General features: G+C 43.2%; 1 protein-coding gene across 3 annotated transcripts in view; it reads left to right on the forward strand.

Moving 5' to 3' along the window:
* The window catches only part of PLPP1 (phospholipid phosphatase 1), a 168,507-nt gene that overhangs the window by 41,159 nt on the left and 108,697 nt on the right, over positions 1–18,651 (forward strand). Inside the window, exon 2 of one of the 3 annotated variants that reach the window (XM_075932460.1) lies at positions 16,944–17,095. The exons of the other annotated variants lie outside the window; for them this stretch is intronic. Coding sequence (XP_075788575.1) covers positions 16,944–17,095 — 152 coding nt within the window. The remainder of the gene's footprint in view (positions 1–16,943; positions 17,096–18,651) is intronic. 3 annotated transcript variants of the gene reach the window in all.

An 18,651-nucleotide genomic window follows, 5' to 3' on the forward strand; every position in this document is an offset into this window, starting at 1 on the left:
TGCACCTAGGTGGAATGGACATAAGCAACACATCTCGAAGAGCAACAATTACAAGGTGAGTAACCTTTTTTTCTCTTGTGTTTTGCCTTTTATTTCAAAGGCACATGACATTCCTGTGATAACAATACAGGTCTCTGTTAAGGCAAACAAAGCGTTACCTTCAGATTTGCCTATGTTGCTTGACACATTCTAAACAAATAATGTAACTGGCATAAGAAATTGTGCCAAAAAAGCACAATAGTTTTGTATGTTATCCTAGATGAAGATATTCTCATGCTTTTTTTTTTTTCAATAAAAACATAGATGTAGAGCCAGAATTTACAGTAGAAGTTCTCAGTTAATGTGTCCTCTTTCCAGGGAAAACCTTCCTGATCATGCTTTACTTTATCAGATTAAGGTCTCTAAATCTATTTACAGTTTTCCAACTGAGTCACTGGATTTATTTCTTTGTGAAATCAACCGATTGATTCTTCTGTATAATTAGTTTGGCACTTTATAGAATGCCACTGACGTGGATAATTAAACCACACACACTGAGGTGCAACCACATGGCCTTAGAAACAAAATGACTTAGCTCCTTCAGATTGCAAATAAAACTGATATTCTGTGTGTCATGTGTCTGTAAATCATGCATGGAGGAATTGAGAATACAGGTTCTGCTTACAGGACAGGTATTATTTTGGCATAGTTGGGGATTTATGCTGGATAACTAATTGAACTTGAGTTTGTGGTACATTGTAGTGGCAGAGACTAAATATACATCTAACATTTGGAGGTAGAGAGAATGTCAAGTAGCAGCAAAGTGGAGGTGCTGCTGCTTTATATAGCAGTGTTGTTCAATTGGCAGCCTTCCATTTGGCTGACTTTGGCATCTACTGTTCCATCCTGCTCCCCTCTGGGGGCTTCAATACAAGTACCACTAGCTGGTTCCAGCTCTGCTCTGGGGTTTCTGGCAGCCCTACTGGTCCTGGCTGTAGCATCCCTGTACAAACCTGCTTTTGAGACAACCCCTCCCCACCAGCCTCCCTACCAAACTGACTTTACTGTACTTGGGATAATAGTAAAAAAGAGGGAAAATAAATGTAAGTATATTCTTAACAGTCTGCATGACATTTTAAAAATCAACCACTGGCCATGAATTTTTAATCCCTGATACCTATGCAAAGAATTGACTTGGTGTCTAGGGATGTTAGATTTCAGGTTAATTGACTGGTCGATTAATTGCATAAAATCGTATTGGTTGCTCAACAGTTTTGTAGCCCCAGGGGCCAGCAGCCAGTACACTCTGATCACACTCCCTAGGATCCCTCTGCTACCCCTTTATTAGAGGCAGCAGCATGGGGCGCCAGGCGGGAGCCAGTTTAAAAAACCAGCTCCTCACAAAGACCAGCTGCATGCCACCCCATGCGGCTGCATCTGTATCAGAGGCAGCAGTTTGGGATGGCAGCAGCCCCTGTCCATGGGAGGGATGTCCAACCTTCCTGTGGACAGAGGCTGCTCCACCTCCCATGGTGGACAGAGGCTGCTGCTGGAGCAGCCTCTGTCCGTGATGGGCCCAGGCTCCCGGTCGACAGAGGTTGCTCCATGGGGAGCTCAGACCCCCCGCGGACAGGGGTTGCTGCCCAACCAGCCTCTGTCTTCAGGTAACTTGGGCCCTCTGTAGACAGAGGCTGCTTCACAGCAGCCCCTCCCCCCCACATGCTGATGCCTCTGAGATATAGGCTGCAAGGGAGGGGGGAAATGTGTGTAATTCATAAGATGAAGTGATAAGCCTAGTTAATCGGTTCATCATATAGTTGACTACACACTGACATTCAAACTAGCTACAGGCATAAAGGGAAACAAGACATTCTATAAATATAGTAGAAGCAAGAGGAAGACCAAGGACAGGGTAGGCCCATTGCTCAGTGACGAGAGGGAAACAGTAACAGGAAACTTGGAAATAGCAGAGATGCTTATTGACTTCTTTGTTTTGGTCTTCACCAAGAAGTCTGATGAAGGAATGCCTGACATAGTGAATTCTAGTGGGAAGGGGGTAGGTTTAGAAGATAAAATAATAAAAGAACAAGTTAAAAATCACTTAGAAAAGTTAGATGCCTGTAAGTCACCAGGGCCTGATGAAATGCATCCTAGAACACTCAAGGAGCTGATAGCTAAAGGCTCAGATACTTCCTCTATCATCTTTGGACAATCATGGAAGGCAGGAAAGATTCCAGAACATTGGAAAAGGGGGAAATACAGTACCTATCTATAAAAAGGGAAATAAAAACAACCCAGGAAACTACAGGCCGGTCAGTTTAACTTCTGTGCCAGGAAAGATAATGGAGCAAGTAATTCAGGAAATCATCTGCAAACACGTAGAAGATAAGGAACAGCTAGCATGGATTTGTAAAGAACAAATCATGTCAAACCAATCTGATAGCTTTTTGATAGGATAACGAGTCTTGTGGATAAGGGAGAAGCGGTGGATGTGGTATACCTAGACATTAGTAAGGCATTTGTTACAGTCTCGCATGATATTCTTATCCATAAACTAGGCAAATACAGCTACATGGGGCTACTATAAGGTGGGTGCATAACTGGCTGGATAACCGTTCCCAGAAAGTAGTTATTAACGGTTCAAAATCCTACTGGAAAAGAGTAACAAGTTTCATGAGGCATAAAGGATCTGCTGATAAAGGGTTCTGGGGTTGGCAGGTCCCTAGACTGCTGCGCTGAGCTGACAATCAGCTGATCGGCACAGCGTGGTGGCCATTTTGATTAAAATGAAGCCCCGATTATTTAAATTGCGGCTTCATTTCCCTTTGCTGTCCTGACTAATCTATATGGCACTGTCGACAGACTCATGTAGTTTAGACACACCCTATGAGGTGCCTTCTATCATGTATCCAAGTAAGAGGAGCCTTTGATAAACCTATCCCTCAAGTAAAGATTTATATTTCTGCAAATGATGTCTGGCTCTGTATGTGTCTTCATGTCTATCAGTATTCTTTGTAACTTCTGGTAATAACACAAGGAGGCAACATAGGTGATGGCTTTTAGAATTATTTTAAATACATGCAGTCCCCGGGTTACGTACAAGATAGGGACTGTAGGTTTGTTCTTAAGTTGAATCTGTATGTAAGTCGGAACTGGCGTCCAGATTCAGCCGCTGCTGAAACTGACCACCAGTTCTGACTTACATACAGAATCAACTTAAGAACCCCAAGCGTCCCTAAGTCAGCAGCTGCTGAAACTGATCAGCAGCTGATTCCAGGAAGTCCGGGGCAGAGCAACTCTGCCTTGGGCTTCCTGTAGTCAGCGCTGGTCAGTTTCAGCAGCGGCTAAATCAGGACGCCTGGGGCAGAGCAGCTTTGCAGACCAGGGAGACGCAGAGAAAGCCCCAGAGTACACGGGCGGCAGGACCGCGAGGTCCCGCAGTCCGTGTACTCTGGGGCATCCCCGTTCGTAACTGCGTATCTGACGTAAGTCGGATCCGCGTAAGTCGGGGACTGCCTGTATTGAAAGGTAACATTAACAGCTTCTTGTTTGTAAATAGTATGAAGCATTATGGAAGAGTTAGATATTTCAAAAGTGGCAACTCTTTTTCGTGGCTTTTTTCCCTACTTTGGGTTTGGGTTGGTGAGCCTGTTAAAGGTCTTGCAGTAGTTTAAAATTTTCTCTTGCTTTGAAGGCACAAGAGATGTTTTAAAATATGTAAGTTTGGGTGGTCATGTAGCTTTTTTTGTCTGCTGGTTTTAAATTAAGACTTATTTGATTTGGCAAAACTCGTCTCTACACGGCATTATGCCTGTCTAAAGGGCATGTATTACCTTTGTTCCTGTGCCAACTTTAACATACTAAGTATGAAGTTTAATGATAGCTGTGGTCAAAGAATTTAATCAAAACATCTAAATGGAAATTTTGGAAAATAATACTGTGACTCTTAACTTTTTTTTCTCCTCCAGCAAAATATAGTGATGCATGCTTTGGAGGCCTCTTTGTCAAGATGTGTGGGGTGCTGCTTTCATAGGGAAAGGGCTTGTACTGCCCCACATTAGACAGTAATAAATGCAGGACAGTACAAGTACATTACATCTCTGCAAAAACAATATAAAATAGAACCTGTTTTCAGACATGTAGTAACTGATTACATTTTTATTGTAAAACTGTCAAATAACAAAAGGATCTAGCTGCCACTCCATCACTTGGAAGAGACTTAATAGTGGAGTACTGTATAAAGTCACTTATCTAAATCTTCATTACATTGGCAAAACATGCAACTGTATACACTTTGTCTATCAGTATTTTTGTAACTAGTTTAAACATATATCTTTATCTAGTTTGTGAATAATACTGTATCCTTTTGTCTTTGTTCAAAGTAAAAAGGTCAAGTATTAGTTTTAAATAACTGTATTCTGTTAGGAACTTGTTTTGGTGTAAGAGGTGCATATGCACCCGGAATACTTTTTTTTTTTTTTTTTTTTTTTTTTTTTTTTTTTTTTAAATGGGCAATAAGCTTTAGTATCTTACTGAACTTTGGTCCATTTTTTTTTCCTGCAAAGTTTGCTTATCTCATGGAAAGATTTCTGGGTAATGACAGTGAGTTTTGTAATCTAATAATTTTTGAGCGCACATCTCAAAATAATCCAATATCCTCTATTTGATTTCATATTAAATTTGGTTTATCAAAGTGTATGAACTGTTACATTTGTTAGCTGTTTTCTCAGAATGGAAATTGTGCCTTTACCATGCTGTGCTCAATGCAAGTGAGATACTGTACAATATTCAGTTGTTTTCACTGAAGGGTAGATCTTGCAAATTAATGATTAGATCTTATAAGAGGTAGTTTAGTTTAGTGAACAGTAATATTTTGGTGGGTTGGCTCTTTATGTTCTGTAGAATTGGCAGTGGCTAGAGCAGAGAGGGTAGTTTGTAGTACTTATCTTATAAAAGATATAATCATGGTATTTATTTGAAGAACAGGTATTATGGAGACAAATTCTATAGATAAGTTTGTAGACATTATAGATGTAATTGAGGAAGAGAATTTAGATATGTAAATTTTTGCAAGGTATTTATCTACTTGTATAGTACATCGGCATTTCCATATTGATCAGTTCAAAGGTCCATCTAATTACAGTAGTTTTATCAATGGCAGCTACTAGATGAAACCCTAAACGTTGCATATTAGGAGGAAGAAGTTTGCATAACTTGTCAGTTACTTATTGTGTTACACCTTAAACCAGTGGTTCTCAAAGTGCAATCTGTAGACCACTAGTGGTCTGCAGCTATCTCCCAGATGGTCTGCGGCTGGAGCTCTGCCCCTCACCCCATGCAGTAGGGAGCCTGTGCTGCCACTCAAGCCTTGTGGTTGGCACGTGGCTGCAAGGCTGCAGCACCAGCTCGGGCTTCCAGCTTAGAGGGTGTGCAGGGGGTAGGCATGCAACAAGGTGAAGAAAGCAAATTCACTCCGCCTCCCTGTGGGCTGCGGAGGTGGAGAAGAGCTGCCCTGCCCCCTTCCAAGGGAAAGTCCTGTCTGCTGTTGAGCATCTGCCTCACCTAGACCCTGCCCAACTTGTCATCACCATGCTAAGTGCCACCTCCCTTGGTTACTCCAATGGGACAGGCAGCAAGTAAGGCTGTTTGGGTCCCAGCCAGTTGGGGCAGGCTCTTGTGGGGTGCAAGTAACCAGTGACCTCTCCTTTCCCCGGCAGCAAGTTAGACTGCACTGTGACCGGTGGTGTTGGGAGGAGGCAGTGCTGGGGCTGAGGAGCCTGCACTTGCAGGATGCAGGTGTGGGTCGAGAGCTCTTTGTGGCTTTCACCCATGGGGATTCGGTCTTTCAGGGAAGGGTTGAGCCTTCTCAGCCCCTGCCCCCCAAGGGCACCATGGACCAGACCCCCATGGGACCTCCAGAAGTGCTGGACACCCCGGGGCTACCCATCCATCTCCTCCTCGCAGTGCCCAGTCCCCTTCCCCCGAGGTGCCTAGCCCTGCCATTTCTTTGAACCTGACCCCAGCCCTATTCACAGGAACTGCCTGCCCTCCATCTCCCTGAATCCCCTCAGCCACTCTGTCCTTCAGATTTATCCCCAAGCATTCTTTGCCCCATTTCCCTACCCCAGTTAGACACCCTACTCTTGGCCTGCTTCCGCACCCTACCTCTTACCCAAACCTCACAACTTCTCCTTCTGCACCCCATCTCTATCCTGTTCACAGGTAGCCCTGTCCTGCACACTGAATCCCTCACTTTTGTTCCTACCCAAGAGCCTAAGCGAGTCCATAAAATCCAATAGCTCCAGAACCCCAGAAAAGTAAATCTGACTTATGGGAAGCCCTGAACTTCAGTCCTCCCTGTCCCTTCTCCTTGTTCTGTGGGCCTGAAGCGCCAGAGGAATGAGGGGTCTCAGTTGGGGACCACATTAGGGATGTTGAATTTAGATTAATTGGCTAATTAGATAGTTGATAAGGGCTGTTGCTGCACTTCAAAGCTGAAAGTGCTGCGGGGAGCACAGGGCCAGTAGGGGCTTCAAGCAGTGTCCTGCTGGCCTCGTGCTCTCTATGGTGTTTCAAAGCAGCAGTGCGGCATGGAGCTCAGAGGCTAACCCCAGGCTCCACATGGCACTGCCGCTTTGAGGCACTTCATTCTCTTCTCTCTCCCCCCCCCCCACCCCTCCCCTCTTGCTGCCTCTTTCTAATAGAGGTAGTGGGGGGGGGGAGAGAAGAGAAGAGACTAGTTGACTAGTGTGTTGGCTATCTGATGAGCAAATGCTTTTCGGATAGTCGACTAGTTCACATCCCTAGGCCACATCAGTGAGGGTTGGGGGGGTTTTGGAGGAGTTTTTTTTGCTTCTCACTTGTGTGCTCCTCAACTGATTTTTTTTTTTCCCCCCCCCCCTGTGGGTGAGTGGTCCTGACCCAAAAAAGGTTCCCCACCCCTGTCATAAATAAAGAAAACATTGAAACCTTTTGTATTGCATTGCGCATAAAGTAAAATATTAATTTATTTTAAATAAATTAACATGAGTTTTTAAAATTCTGTTTAATAATTTAAATTAAACCATTCTCCCTAGTTGCAGCATTAGCAAAATGGCTTGGGTGTAATTATGTAACGAACAGTGAGTTGCCATTAGCAACTGGTGGTCTGCGGAAAGGGTTACATTGAGCCAGGTGGTCCGTGGTCCAAAAATTTTGAGACCCACTGCCTTAAACCTTGAGGATTAATACCAGTCTACACTGATTTTATTTGTGAGTTTCTGAATTTCTAATATAAACATTAAGTTGAAATTTTTTAAAAATCTCTGGTCTAAGACCAGACTAATAAAATTATGATATGGGATAAAGAGGATGAAAACTGAGCAGAGAAGGAACAGGATTTGTAGGCCATGCATGTCGCTCAAATCAAGGGAAGTTGCCAATATTGGTTACTAGTTGGTACTCACCATAGTGCATATTTTGTAAAGCTGCTATTTGTGCTTGTGGGAATCGCCCACAGTGAGTAGTGGTGTTTGCTCTTGGTACCTTTAGTCAACAGCTGTAGCGGTGTAAACCTTTCTGTAGACTTGTATGTAGCACACTTTGCAACTTAGTTATCTTTGAGGCAAGTTGTACTTAACATTGACACAACAGTCTACCTCATCTGGCTAAAAGAGAATTCTGTATGTCCTGCCTATATTTGTAATTTAAAATTGCACATTTTATAATGTTAGCACTTCTTTATTCAAGTTAAATTAATGTCAATGACTGACATCTGCAAAACCAGAAAACAGATTTACCATTCATGTATGTGAGAAAATATTTCACATCTTTCAAGTAGATGTTGTGGTCAGATATTGACTGTGTGTGTGTCACAGCTCTGCATAGGTAACAGAGATAGATCTCAAACTGCTCAGTAAAGCCACAGACTAGGATTTCAGCCAAGGAGCCGAGGTAGGTTTATTGTCGATGAAGCACTGTGATAGCATCTGCGGCTGTGACAATGGAAGCAACTCTGAATGGCAGAACTTTCCACTCCTTCCTGGGCTGGCCAAAGACACTCGTAGTAAAATGATAGAAATGTAGCCGTGTTAGTCTGTTGTAGCTGAAACAAAATACAGGACTATGTAGCACTTTAAAGACTAACAAGTTGGTTTATTAGATGATGAGCTTTCGTGGGCCACACCCACTTCCTCAGATCAAATAGTGGAAGAAAATTGTCACAACCATATATACCAAAGGATACAGTTAAAAAAAAAAATGATGAACACATATGTCCCCTGCCCTCATGGCAGGACCTAGTACTGTATAGACCATCCCTGATAGACATTTATCTAATCTACTCTTAAATATCTCCAGAGATGGAGATTCCACAACCACCCTAGGCAATTTATTCCAATGTTTAACCACCCTGACAGTTAGGAACTTTTTCCTAATGTCCAACCTAAACCTCCCTTGCTGCAGTTTAAACCCATTGCTTCTTGTTGTATCTTCAGAGGCCAAGAAGAACAAGTTTTCTCCCTCCTCATTGTGACACCCTTTTAGATACCTGAAAACCACTATGATGTCCCCTCTCAATCTTCTCTTTTCCAAACTAAACAAGCCCAATTTTTTCAGTCTTCCTTCATAGGTCATGTTCTCCAGACTTTTAATCAATCTTGTTGCTCTTCTCTGGACCATCTCCAATTTTTCCACATCTTTCTTGAAATGTGGCACCCAGAACTGGACACAGTACTCCAACTGAGGCCAAATCAGCGCAGAGTAGAGCAGAAGAATGACTTCTCGTTTCTTGCTCACCACACACCTGTTAATGCATCCTAGAATCGGGTTGGCTTTTTTTGCAACAGCGTCACACTGTTGACTCCTATTTAGCTTGTGGTCCACTATAACCCCTAGATTCCTTTCTGCCATACTCCTTCCTAGACAGTTGCTTCCCATTCTGTATGTGTGAAACTGATTGTTCCTTCCTAAGTGGAGCTCTTTGCATTCGTCCTTATTAAACTTCATGCTGTTTACCTCAGATCACTTCTCCAATATGTCTAGATCATTTTGAATTATGACCTTATCCTCCAAAGCAGTTGCAGCCCCTGCAAGCTTGGTATCATTTGTGAACTTAATAAGCGTACCCTGTATGCCAATATCTAAATCGTTGATGAAAATATTGAACAGAACCGGTCCCAAAACAGACCCCTGTGAAACCCCACTTGTTACTCCTTTCAAGTAGGATTGTGAACCGTTAATAACTACTCTTTGGGAATGGTTATCCAGCCAGTTATGCACCCACCTTTATAGTAGCCCCATCTAAGCTGTATTTGCCTAGTTTATGGATAAGAATATCATGCAAGACTGTATCAAATGCCTTACTAAAGTCTAGGTATACCACATCCACCGCTTCTCCCTTATCCACAAGACTCGTTATCCTATCAAAAAAAGCTATCAGATTGATTTGACGTGATTTGTTCTTTACAAATCCATGCTAGCTGTTCCCTATCACTTTATTATCTTCCACTTGTTTGCAGATGATTTTTTAAATTACTTGTTCCATTTTGTTTCCTGGCACAGAAGTGACTGGCTTGTAGTTTCCTGGGTTGTTTTTATTTCAGGCCCTGGTGACTTGTAGACATGTAACTTTTCTAAGTGATTTTTAATTTGTTCTTTTATTATTTTATCTTCTAAACCTACCCCCTTCCCACTAGCATTCACTATGTCAGGCATTCCTTAATCAGACTTTTTTGTTTCGGTCTTCACCAAGAAGTCAGTAAGCATCTCTGCCATTTCCAAGTTTCCTGTTACTGTTTCCCCTTCGTCACTGAGCAATGGGCCTACCCTGTCCTTAGTCTTCCTCTTGCTTCTAATATATTTATGGAATGTCATCTTGTTTCCCTTTATGCCTGTAGCTATTTTGAACTCATTTTGTTGCTTTTGCCTTTCTTATCTTGCCCCTGCATTCCTTGCCTATATTCTTCCTTTATAATTTGTCCTAGTTTCCATTTTTTTATGACTCCTTTTTTTTATTTTTAGATCACACAAGATCTCCTGGTTGATCTAAGGCGGTCTTTTGCCATATTTTCCATCTTTCCTACACAGCGGAATAGCTTGCTTTTGAGCCCTTAACAATGTCCCTTTGAAAAACTGCCAACTCTCTTGAGTTGTTTTTTCCCTCAGTCTTGCTTCCCATGGGACCTTACCTACCAGCTCTCTGAGCTTACCAAAATCTGTCTTCCTGAAATCCATTGTCTCTAATTTTGTCATTCTCCCTTCTACCATAACTTAGAATCGTGAACTCTGATTTCATAATCACTTTCACCCAAGCTGCCTCCCACTTTGAAATTCTCTACTAATTCCTCCCTATTTGTTAAAATCAAGTCTAGAACAGCTTCCTCCCAGTAGCTTTTTCAACCTCCTGAAATAAAAAGTTGTCTTCAAGGCAGTCCAAGAACTTACTGGATAGTCTGTGCCCCACTGTGTTAGTTTCCCAACATATATCTGGATAGGTGAAGTCCCCCAGCACCACCAAATCCTGCACTTTGGATGATTTTAAGTATCAGAGGAGTAGCCATGTTAGTCTGAATCCGCAAAAGCGGCGAGGAGTCTTGTGGCACCTTATAAACTAACAGAAGTGTTGGAGCATAAGCTTTCATGGGCAAAGACTCACTTCGTCAGATGCATGTAGTGGAAATTTCCAGAGGCAGGTATAAATATGGAGGCCAGAATCAGGCTAGAGATAACGAGGTGAATCCAATCAGTGAGGATGAGGCCCACTTCTTGTTGCTGAGCTGTAGGTGTGAATACGAAGAGAGGAGAAACTGGTTTGTAGTTATCTAGCCATTCACAGTCTTTGTTTATTCCTGAGTTGATGGTGTCAAACTTGAAGATGAACTGTAGCTCAACGGTTTCTCTTTGAAGACTGGTCTTGAAGTTTTTTTGCTGCAGGATGGCTACCTTTATAGCAATGAATTTTTCACCTTCAGTCCATTTCAGCAATCCATTGTTATAAAGGTAGCCATCCTGCAGCATAAAATCTTCAAGACCAGACTTCAAAGAGAAACCGCTGAGCTACAGTTAATCTTGAAGTTTGACACCATCAACTCAGGATGGTGCCACAAGACTCCTCGCTGCTTTTTTGGAAGATTTTGTTACTTTAAAAAAAAAAAGCCTCATCCACCTCTTCCGCCTGGGTAGGTGGCCTGTAGTAGACCCCTAGCATGACATCACCCTTGTTTTGTTTTTTGTATCCCTTTTAGCCTAACCCAGAGACTCTCAACATGCATATCTCCTATGTCCATCTCCACCTTAGTCCAAGTGTGTACATTTTTAATATATAAGGCAACACCTCCTCCCTTTTTTCCCCACCTGTCCTTCCTGAGTAAGCTGTACCCTTCTATACCAGTATTTCAATCGTGTGTATTATCCCACCAAGTCTCTGACGCCAACAATATCATAGTTGTATTTCTTTATTAGCACTTCCAGTTATTAGCACTTCCAGTTCTTCCTACATAAGACAGTTGTAAACTGTCTTATGCAGTTTTCAAAGGAGACTGTAATTTGCTGCAGTAAGCAAAATTCTTAAATCAGTATATTTGTCTCTTACAAACAAATATTCTCCACTATGTATTTAATGACTTCTCTATGAGGACCCTCCAGCACAAGATAGCACTGGGAGGGGGAAAGGAGTAAGAGGCTTCTAGTCTTCCACCTACATTCCCTTCCAATTTTCCTTTATTAGCTTCTTCCCCCCATTATTTTGCCCCTCCCATAGGATTACAGGGCAGGAAGGAATCTGGAGAGGTCATCTAGTCCAGTTCCCTGCGCTTGTGACAGAACTAAACACCATTTAGACTATCCCTGACACTTTTTTGTCTAACCTGTGCTTCAAAATCTCCAGTGATGGAGATTCTACAGCCTCCTTTTGCCATTTTAGTGTTTAACCCCGCTGGCCATTTGGAAAGTCTTTCCTAATGTCCAACTTAAATATCTCTTGGTGTAATTTGAACTCATTGCTTCTTGTCCTATCATCAGAGAGTAAAGAAGAATACCTTCTCTCTCTCTCTCTCTCTCTCTCTCTCTCTCTCTCTCTCTCTCTCTCTCTCCCCCCTCCCATGTAACAATCTTTTAAGTACTTGAAAGCTGTTATGTTCCCTCTGAGTCTTGTCTTTTCCAAGGCTAAACAAACTCATCTTCCCTAAGTCATGTTTTTCTAGACTTTTAATCATTTTTGTTGCTCTTCTCTGGACCATCTCTAGTTTGTCCATCTTTCCAGAAATGTGGCCCCCCCCCCCAGGACTCAGAACACCAGTTTTCAGAGAGGTAGCTGTGTGAGTTGTTTTTGCTGAAACAGACTAAGACTCTGGTGGCCCTTTTAAAGACTTAATAAATTGATTAGGCTATTAACACATAAGCTTTCTTGTGCTATAACTCACTTTTTTCAGATGCTGAAGAGTAAAAGAAAGAAACAAAGACAGAAAGGGGAGGGGGGGAGATCCAGAGATGGGAGTGTAGCATCAGTGCTAATTAAATTGGAATGTATATGGCTAGTCTCCTGCAGTGGTTAGAGTACCTGAATGAGAAACTACTTGTTGTAATGGGAGAACCACTCAATGTGTGTGTTTAGATCTTGGTTCAGGGTGTTAAATTTGCATATGAATTCCAGCTCCGCAGTTTCTCTCTGCGGCCTCTCTCTGCAGTCTGAGAGGTAGCCATATTAGTCTGTATTTTTAAAAACAGCAAGTAGCCTTGTGGCACCTTAAAGATTAACATATATATATTTTATATATATAAAATGAGCTTTCATGGATAAAATCCACTTTTATCAGATGAGTTGGAGTGGAAGTAAGCGAAAGAAAGAAATATGTACCAGCAAAAGAAATACCTGTCAATTGTAGGGGTGTAGATGAAGCTAATTGAGTGGGTTGGATGTGTCCTATGCATAGTTTTTAATGTGAAAATGCAGGTGTTAAAGACAGAAGAAAATGGCTTTGTAATGCGTTAACTAGTTAATGTTTTTATTCAAACTCAGGATAACAATGTCAAATTTGTAGATGAGACTGCAGAACTGGAATTCTTTGTAATTGGGTGGTGAAATTCCCCTGTAGAAGAACTAGGGAGCTATGCCCCCCAGCTTGCTATGCTCACTAATCCCCTCTCTCTGGGAATAGGTGTCTGACTGGAGGGAGAGTGCAGGAGTGGGCTGGTTGTATGTGGTCTTGATGGAGGGTGTGTGTGAGGGGGGGCTATGGATGTGGAGTTTTTGCAGGGAGGAGAGCGAGGGGGCTGGGAATGCAAGGTCTCAGCTGGGCAGTGAGTGAGGGGGCTCGGGCTGTGCTGCTGCTCTAGCCTGCTTCCCCTCCCCCACTGAAACCTGTACCTCCCCCCCCTCGCTCAGAGTGCTGCTGAGCAGCGCGAAAAGCCTCCTTGGGAGTGTGTCCCTGTGCTGCTGTTCCCCCAGCTGGGGGATGAGAAGGAAGTCGCAGCACACGGGGTGGCCTTGGGGCTTTCTCCCCTGCGGGAAGCTGGCATTGGCACCTGCTATATGGGCTCTACCCTGCCTTGTCTCTTCAGACCCCTTACTCTCCTTGTCCCCATGCCTCAGGCCTGTCTACACAGACTCGTGAGGAGGTAACACGGCCAAAGGGGTGTGGCATGATTGTAGACAGGGGAAATCTGAGGCTCTGTCACCCTGACCTTGACAGCAGGAGGCAGCAGGAAAGATTGACAAGAGTCTGTCTCTCCTGTTCCTCCCTGGGACAGGCTTCATTCCTTCTCTTGGGCTTTTTTTGTTTGCACATGTCAAGTCCCCGACATCTCGGGTCCCCTCAGGAGCAGTGGCTGCTGTGCATTCATGGTATTTCAGGGCAGGGCACTCAATGGCAGCTCCAGCCCCAGACTACACATAGGAACTCCTGCACACTCTGGCTTCACAGCCACTGCGTCTCTCAGGACAACAATTCTCTCCTTTGTTCCTTCCTCCACCCCCACGGGCTACAGTGGGAGCCCACGACTCCCCTCCTTGTTTGTGAGCTTCCCTCCCTGCCAAAGCTTCCTTTCTTTGCCTCCCCAAACTCATTCAAACTTTCTCTGCTTCAGCAGGGACAAGATCAGTTGGTGAGGAAGGTGCCTGTGGATGCAGAGTAACATGATGACATCACTCTGTCATCTCACAGGAAATGATATATATATAGAGAGAGAGAGGGAGACTTTCAAATCCTTGTTTGGGTGACCAGGTAGGCTAAAATGCTCCCTTACAAGTTTGTGTCACCCTTTATGTCTCCGGCTAGTTTGACCTCGTTATGTGCCATGGGCTTTCTAATTTTGCCCCTACGTACTTGTATTATTTGTTTATATTGATCTTTTGGAAATTTGACATACTTTGTCCTTTTTTGTAGGACTCCTCTTTGATTTTTAGATTATTTTAGATCTCCTGGTTCACCTTAGGTGGTGTCTTGCCATACTGCCTATGTTTCCTATGCAGTGGAATATTTTGTTCTTATGCCCTTCATAATGACTCTAAAATACTGCCCACTGTCTTCAGTTGGTTTTTCCCTTAGACTGGCTTCCCATGGGATCTTACCTACCAACTCTAAGTTTGTTAAAGTCTACCTTCACAAAATCCATTTTTTATTTTGCTGTTCTCCCTCTTACCATTCTTTAGAATCATGAATTCTAACATTTCATAATCACTTCCCACTTTTCAGATTCTCAACTTGTTCCCTCCTTTCTATCAAAATATAGAACTGCCTCCTCCCAAAAGCTTTCTTCACCTTCTGAAATAAAAAAATATCCCAACATTACAAGAATTGTTGGATAATCTATACTGTGCTATATTCCTTTCTCAACAGATGTCTGCGTAGATGAAGCACCACCAACTCCTGTGCTTTTGGATAATCTTCAGGTTTTATTTTATTTTTTTTAAAAGCTTCCCCCACCTCTTCTTCCTCCTGTTTAGGTGTTTTGTAGTAGATCCCTATCATGACATCACCTTTGGTGTGTGTATGTGTGGTTTTTTAAGCCCCTTTTTTATTCTTATCCAGAAACTCAACAAGTCTGTCTCCTGCTTCCATCTTAATCTCAGACCAAGTGTCTACATTTTCATATATAAGGCAACACCTTCTCTCTTTTTCCCCCCCTCCCTGTCTTTCTGAGCAAGCTGTACCCAATACCAATATTCCAGTCATGTATTTTATCCCATTAAGTGTCTTGTGATGCCAATTATGTCATAGTTGTGTTGACTAGCATTATGAGCATTCTTCAAGATTATTCCCATAGTTTTCACATGAGTGTACATACAATTTAAGATACTGATTTGATTTCCCCTGCCCAAGTTCTGTCTTCTCTCCTTTTATCCCTTCTGTTGCCACCCATGTACCACCCCCCGCCCTGCAATTTCTGACCCTTCTCCCGGATGTCCATTTTTTTTTTTTTTACTTGCCTGTGGGTTTTGGTTTCCTTGTCAAACCTAGTTTAAAGCCCTACTCACTTAGTGCACACAGAAGTTCACGGGAAGGGAACTTCTGTGTGCACTAGGTAGGCAGGCTAGAACTGCATCTTCCTTGGTGGTCTCTGCCTCTGGGATGAAGGAAGACAGAAGATGTCAGTCTTTTTTCTTCTGGGCCCTTGCAGAAGGATTGGCGGTTCCTTCCCCTTTTCACAGAGGAGGGGTGTTTCTCTTGGCAGAGGTAGCAAAGTTCTTCTTTCTCCTCTCTGATCGGCAGTTTGGTAGGTATCAGACAGAAAATTCCCTCCATTTCTTTCTTCCATGATGAGAGAACTGAAGAGCAGTATTGCTGCTGACATGATATGCTGCCTCATACTAGGTCAAAACTTATGTTGTAAGAGTTTTGGTCACAGCTTTGTATTGAGAAGCATACAAAATGGAGCACAGAGTGAAGTTGCTCCCCTGGCACCAGCTGAGTCACTAGGCCTTCATGTGAGACCTTGGAAAGGGGGAGAATTAACTTCTCTCTTTTTTGGTTTTTGTTTTCTCCAGTTTATTGGTTTCATCTTTAATTTCTATCCGTTCGATCACTTATCTTTTCCCCCCCCCCCCCACTATCAAATTCCACTACATCCCCTTTTGGGGTTTATTTAATGATTTGCTTTTTACATACTGCAAGAAGAAATAGCATATATACCCAGACAGCTGAAGAAGGACTAGGATGATGATGTGTTTTTGAGTTTTAGGTACTGTACTGCTATTCTGAACCATTGAGCTAGCTGATGAAAGAACTAAGTCTACTAAAAAGCTACTGAGTTTAAGCTTCTGTACACTATTCACGAGGCAATTTCTGTAGATCATATAGTGTTTAACGTGATCAAAAGTATTTTAAAAAAACCCACCAAAATAGTGGACTGGGAATTCATGTTGACTCCTAAGGCTTTACAGCACAGACAGTGACCATGTTTGTTCTAGAGGGCTATCCAGTATGCATGAATTGGGGAAAGCACGTGTGTAAAGCATTCTCTCCCTCCCCCAAACTGCTTTACTTCTCCTCAACCTCCCTGTCTTGGTGAAGATGACATGAAACCGAATTTGCACTCTCTGGAGTTAGGGAACCTGGCCAGAGTATAAAGAGCCAGTTGTGCTTCGCTTAAGAGTAGGAAGAGGGCAGAAGAGACAGACTGAGCAACTTAACAAATGCCACAAAACTGTGTGTGTTTTAAATCCTGTTTTCAGAATATTTTTATACTGGTTACACAGCCAGTACACTGGTGAGGTTGAAGGGAAATTCTGATTATTCTGTCCTTCTCTGTGTTTATGCATATGTATGTAGCAATCTTCAACTAAGGGCTACGAAGTCTAGAACGCAGCTGTGGTTTAAAAATAAAACTTTTTTTTTTTTTTTTTTAAACCTATAACTTTCTGACTGGCTCTGTCTGCTCATTCCTTTTGATCACTTATTTCTCTCTGATAGAAAATGTTTTGGAATAGTCTCTGATTTTAAATTTCTGAATATTCCTGTGTAATATTTTAATTTTATTCCTTTTGCTAGTGGGCCTGCCTTTTGCAATTCTCAATGTGAGGCATATCCCCTTCCAGAGAGGAGTTTTCTGTAATGATGAATCCATCCAGTACCCTATCAAAGATGACACCATTTCTTATGAGTTATTAGCAGGAATAATGGTTCCTTTCAATATAATTGTTGTAAGTGAAACCTATTTTTTTCATTACATTCAATTTTTAGAAAGTGGGAGAGTGTGTGTGCGTGGGGGGAGGGGAATAAATGGTTATTACATCCTCGTTATTTAAAAAAAGCCCATTGTCCTTACTCTGTGGTATTTGAGTCAGAATACCAAAAGGAATTCATTAAGTCTTATTTGGTCCCATCAGAGAGAAGGATCTTGACAGCAGCATATATGTTTTGATTATAAATGGCTTGTACTACTTCGATTGATGGCTCATGTCCAGTATAGGTACGCATGCGCTATAGGCACAGATTGTCAGAAGGTTTTTCCCTCAGCAGTACCTGTTGGGCCAGCAGGGGAGCCCCCTGGTGTGGCACCTGTATATGTGCGCATATATACCACTGCTGGCTGGCCACCCCTTCAGTTTCTTCTTACCACCTGTGATGGTCATTGGAGCGTTTCTCGCTTGCTCTGCAAGCACACTTTAGCGGTTCTTGTTTTAATAGCAGTTCTAGGATTATTTTTTACAGTTAGTTTTTAGTTATTTAGTACTAAGTTAGTTTCATAGTGTAAATAGGGGCTCACTTTTGTATCCCCTGCGGCAAACTGCACAGAGCCTGTCTAAAATGCTGTGGAGATGTTCATCTCTCCATCAGCTGTGAGACTTGTTGCAGCTTCAAGCTCTGTACCAAATGAGAAAGGGACTTGCAGCTGAAGATCTTGCTAATGGAGATGGTTCTCCACCCAGCGCTGACTGCCGAAGCATGATAGGCCATCCTGAGCGCACTTGCTTCAGTGCAGAAGGCACCTAGACCTTCTGGGGTGTCACTGATGCTGTGGTACAACACAGCTCAGCACCGCTCGCAATCTCTGGTGCCTGAGAAGAAGTGGAGACCTAGCAGTGGCAGGTCTCCATTGTGGCACATGCCAAAGTGTGTCCCCAGGTGGGGCACTTGGCTGCTTCGGCCATGGTGCCCTGGCCTTCAGCTCCTGGTCGGCACCAATCAACCCTGCCCTGGGATCCAAGCTAGGAGAATGAGTTGGCCGAAGTAGACCGGCCCTCCACATCCACACGTTCGAGGGATCAAGGGAGCTTACAGAGCAGAGGTGGCCAGCCTGTGGCTCCAGAGCCACATGCAGCTCTTCAGAAGTTAATATTCGACTCCTTGCATAGGTACCAAATCTAGGCCTGGAGCTACAGGTGCCAACTTTCCACTGTGTTGGAGGGTGCTCACTGTTCAACCCCCAGCTCTGCTCTAGGCACTGTCCTCCTTCACCCTAGGATCCTGCCACTTCCCACCTGCTCCACTGAGCCTGTCACATCCATGCTCCCCTCCTCCCCCAGTGTCTCTCACTGAGAGAGAGAGCTGATCACAGTGGGTAGGAGGAAAAGGAGAAGGAGGCACTGACTGGTGGGGCTGCCAGCGTGCAGGATGTGCTGAGTGTGACAGTGGGGAGATGAGCAGGGCAGGTGATATATTGCTGTTGCTTTTTGGCAATGTGCATTGGTAAATTCTGGCTCCTTCTCAGGTTTAGGTTGGCTACCCCTGTTACAGAACTGACCTCCTCTCCAGC

Source organism: Pelodiscus sinensis, chromosome 6, assembly GCF_049634645.1.
Source record: "Pelodiscus sinensis isolate JC-2024 chromosome 6, ASM4963464v1, whole genome shotgun sequence".
Classification (NCBI taxonomy): Eukaryota; Metazoa; Chordata; order Testudines; family Trionychidae; genus Pelodiscus; species Pelodiscus sinensis.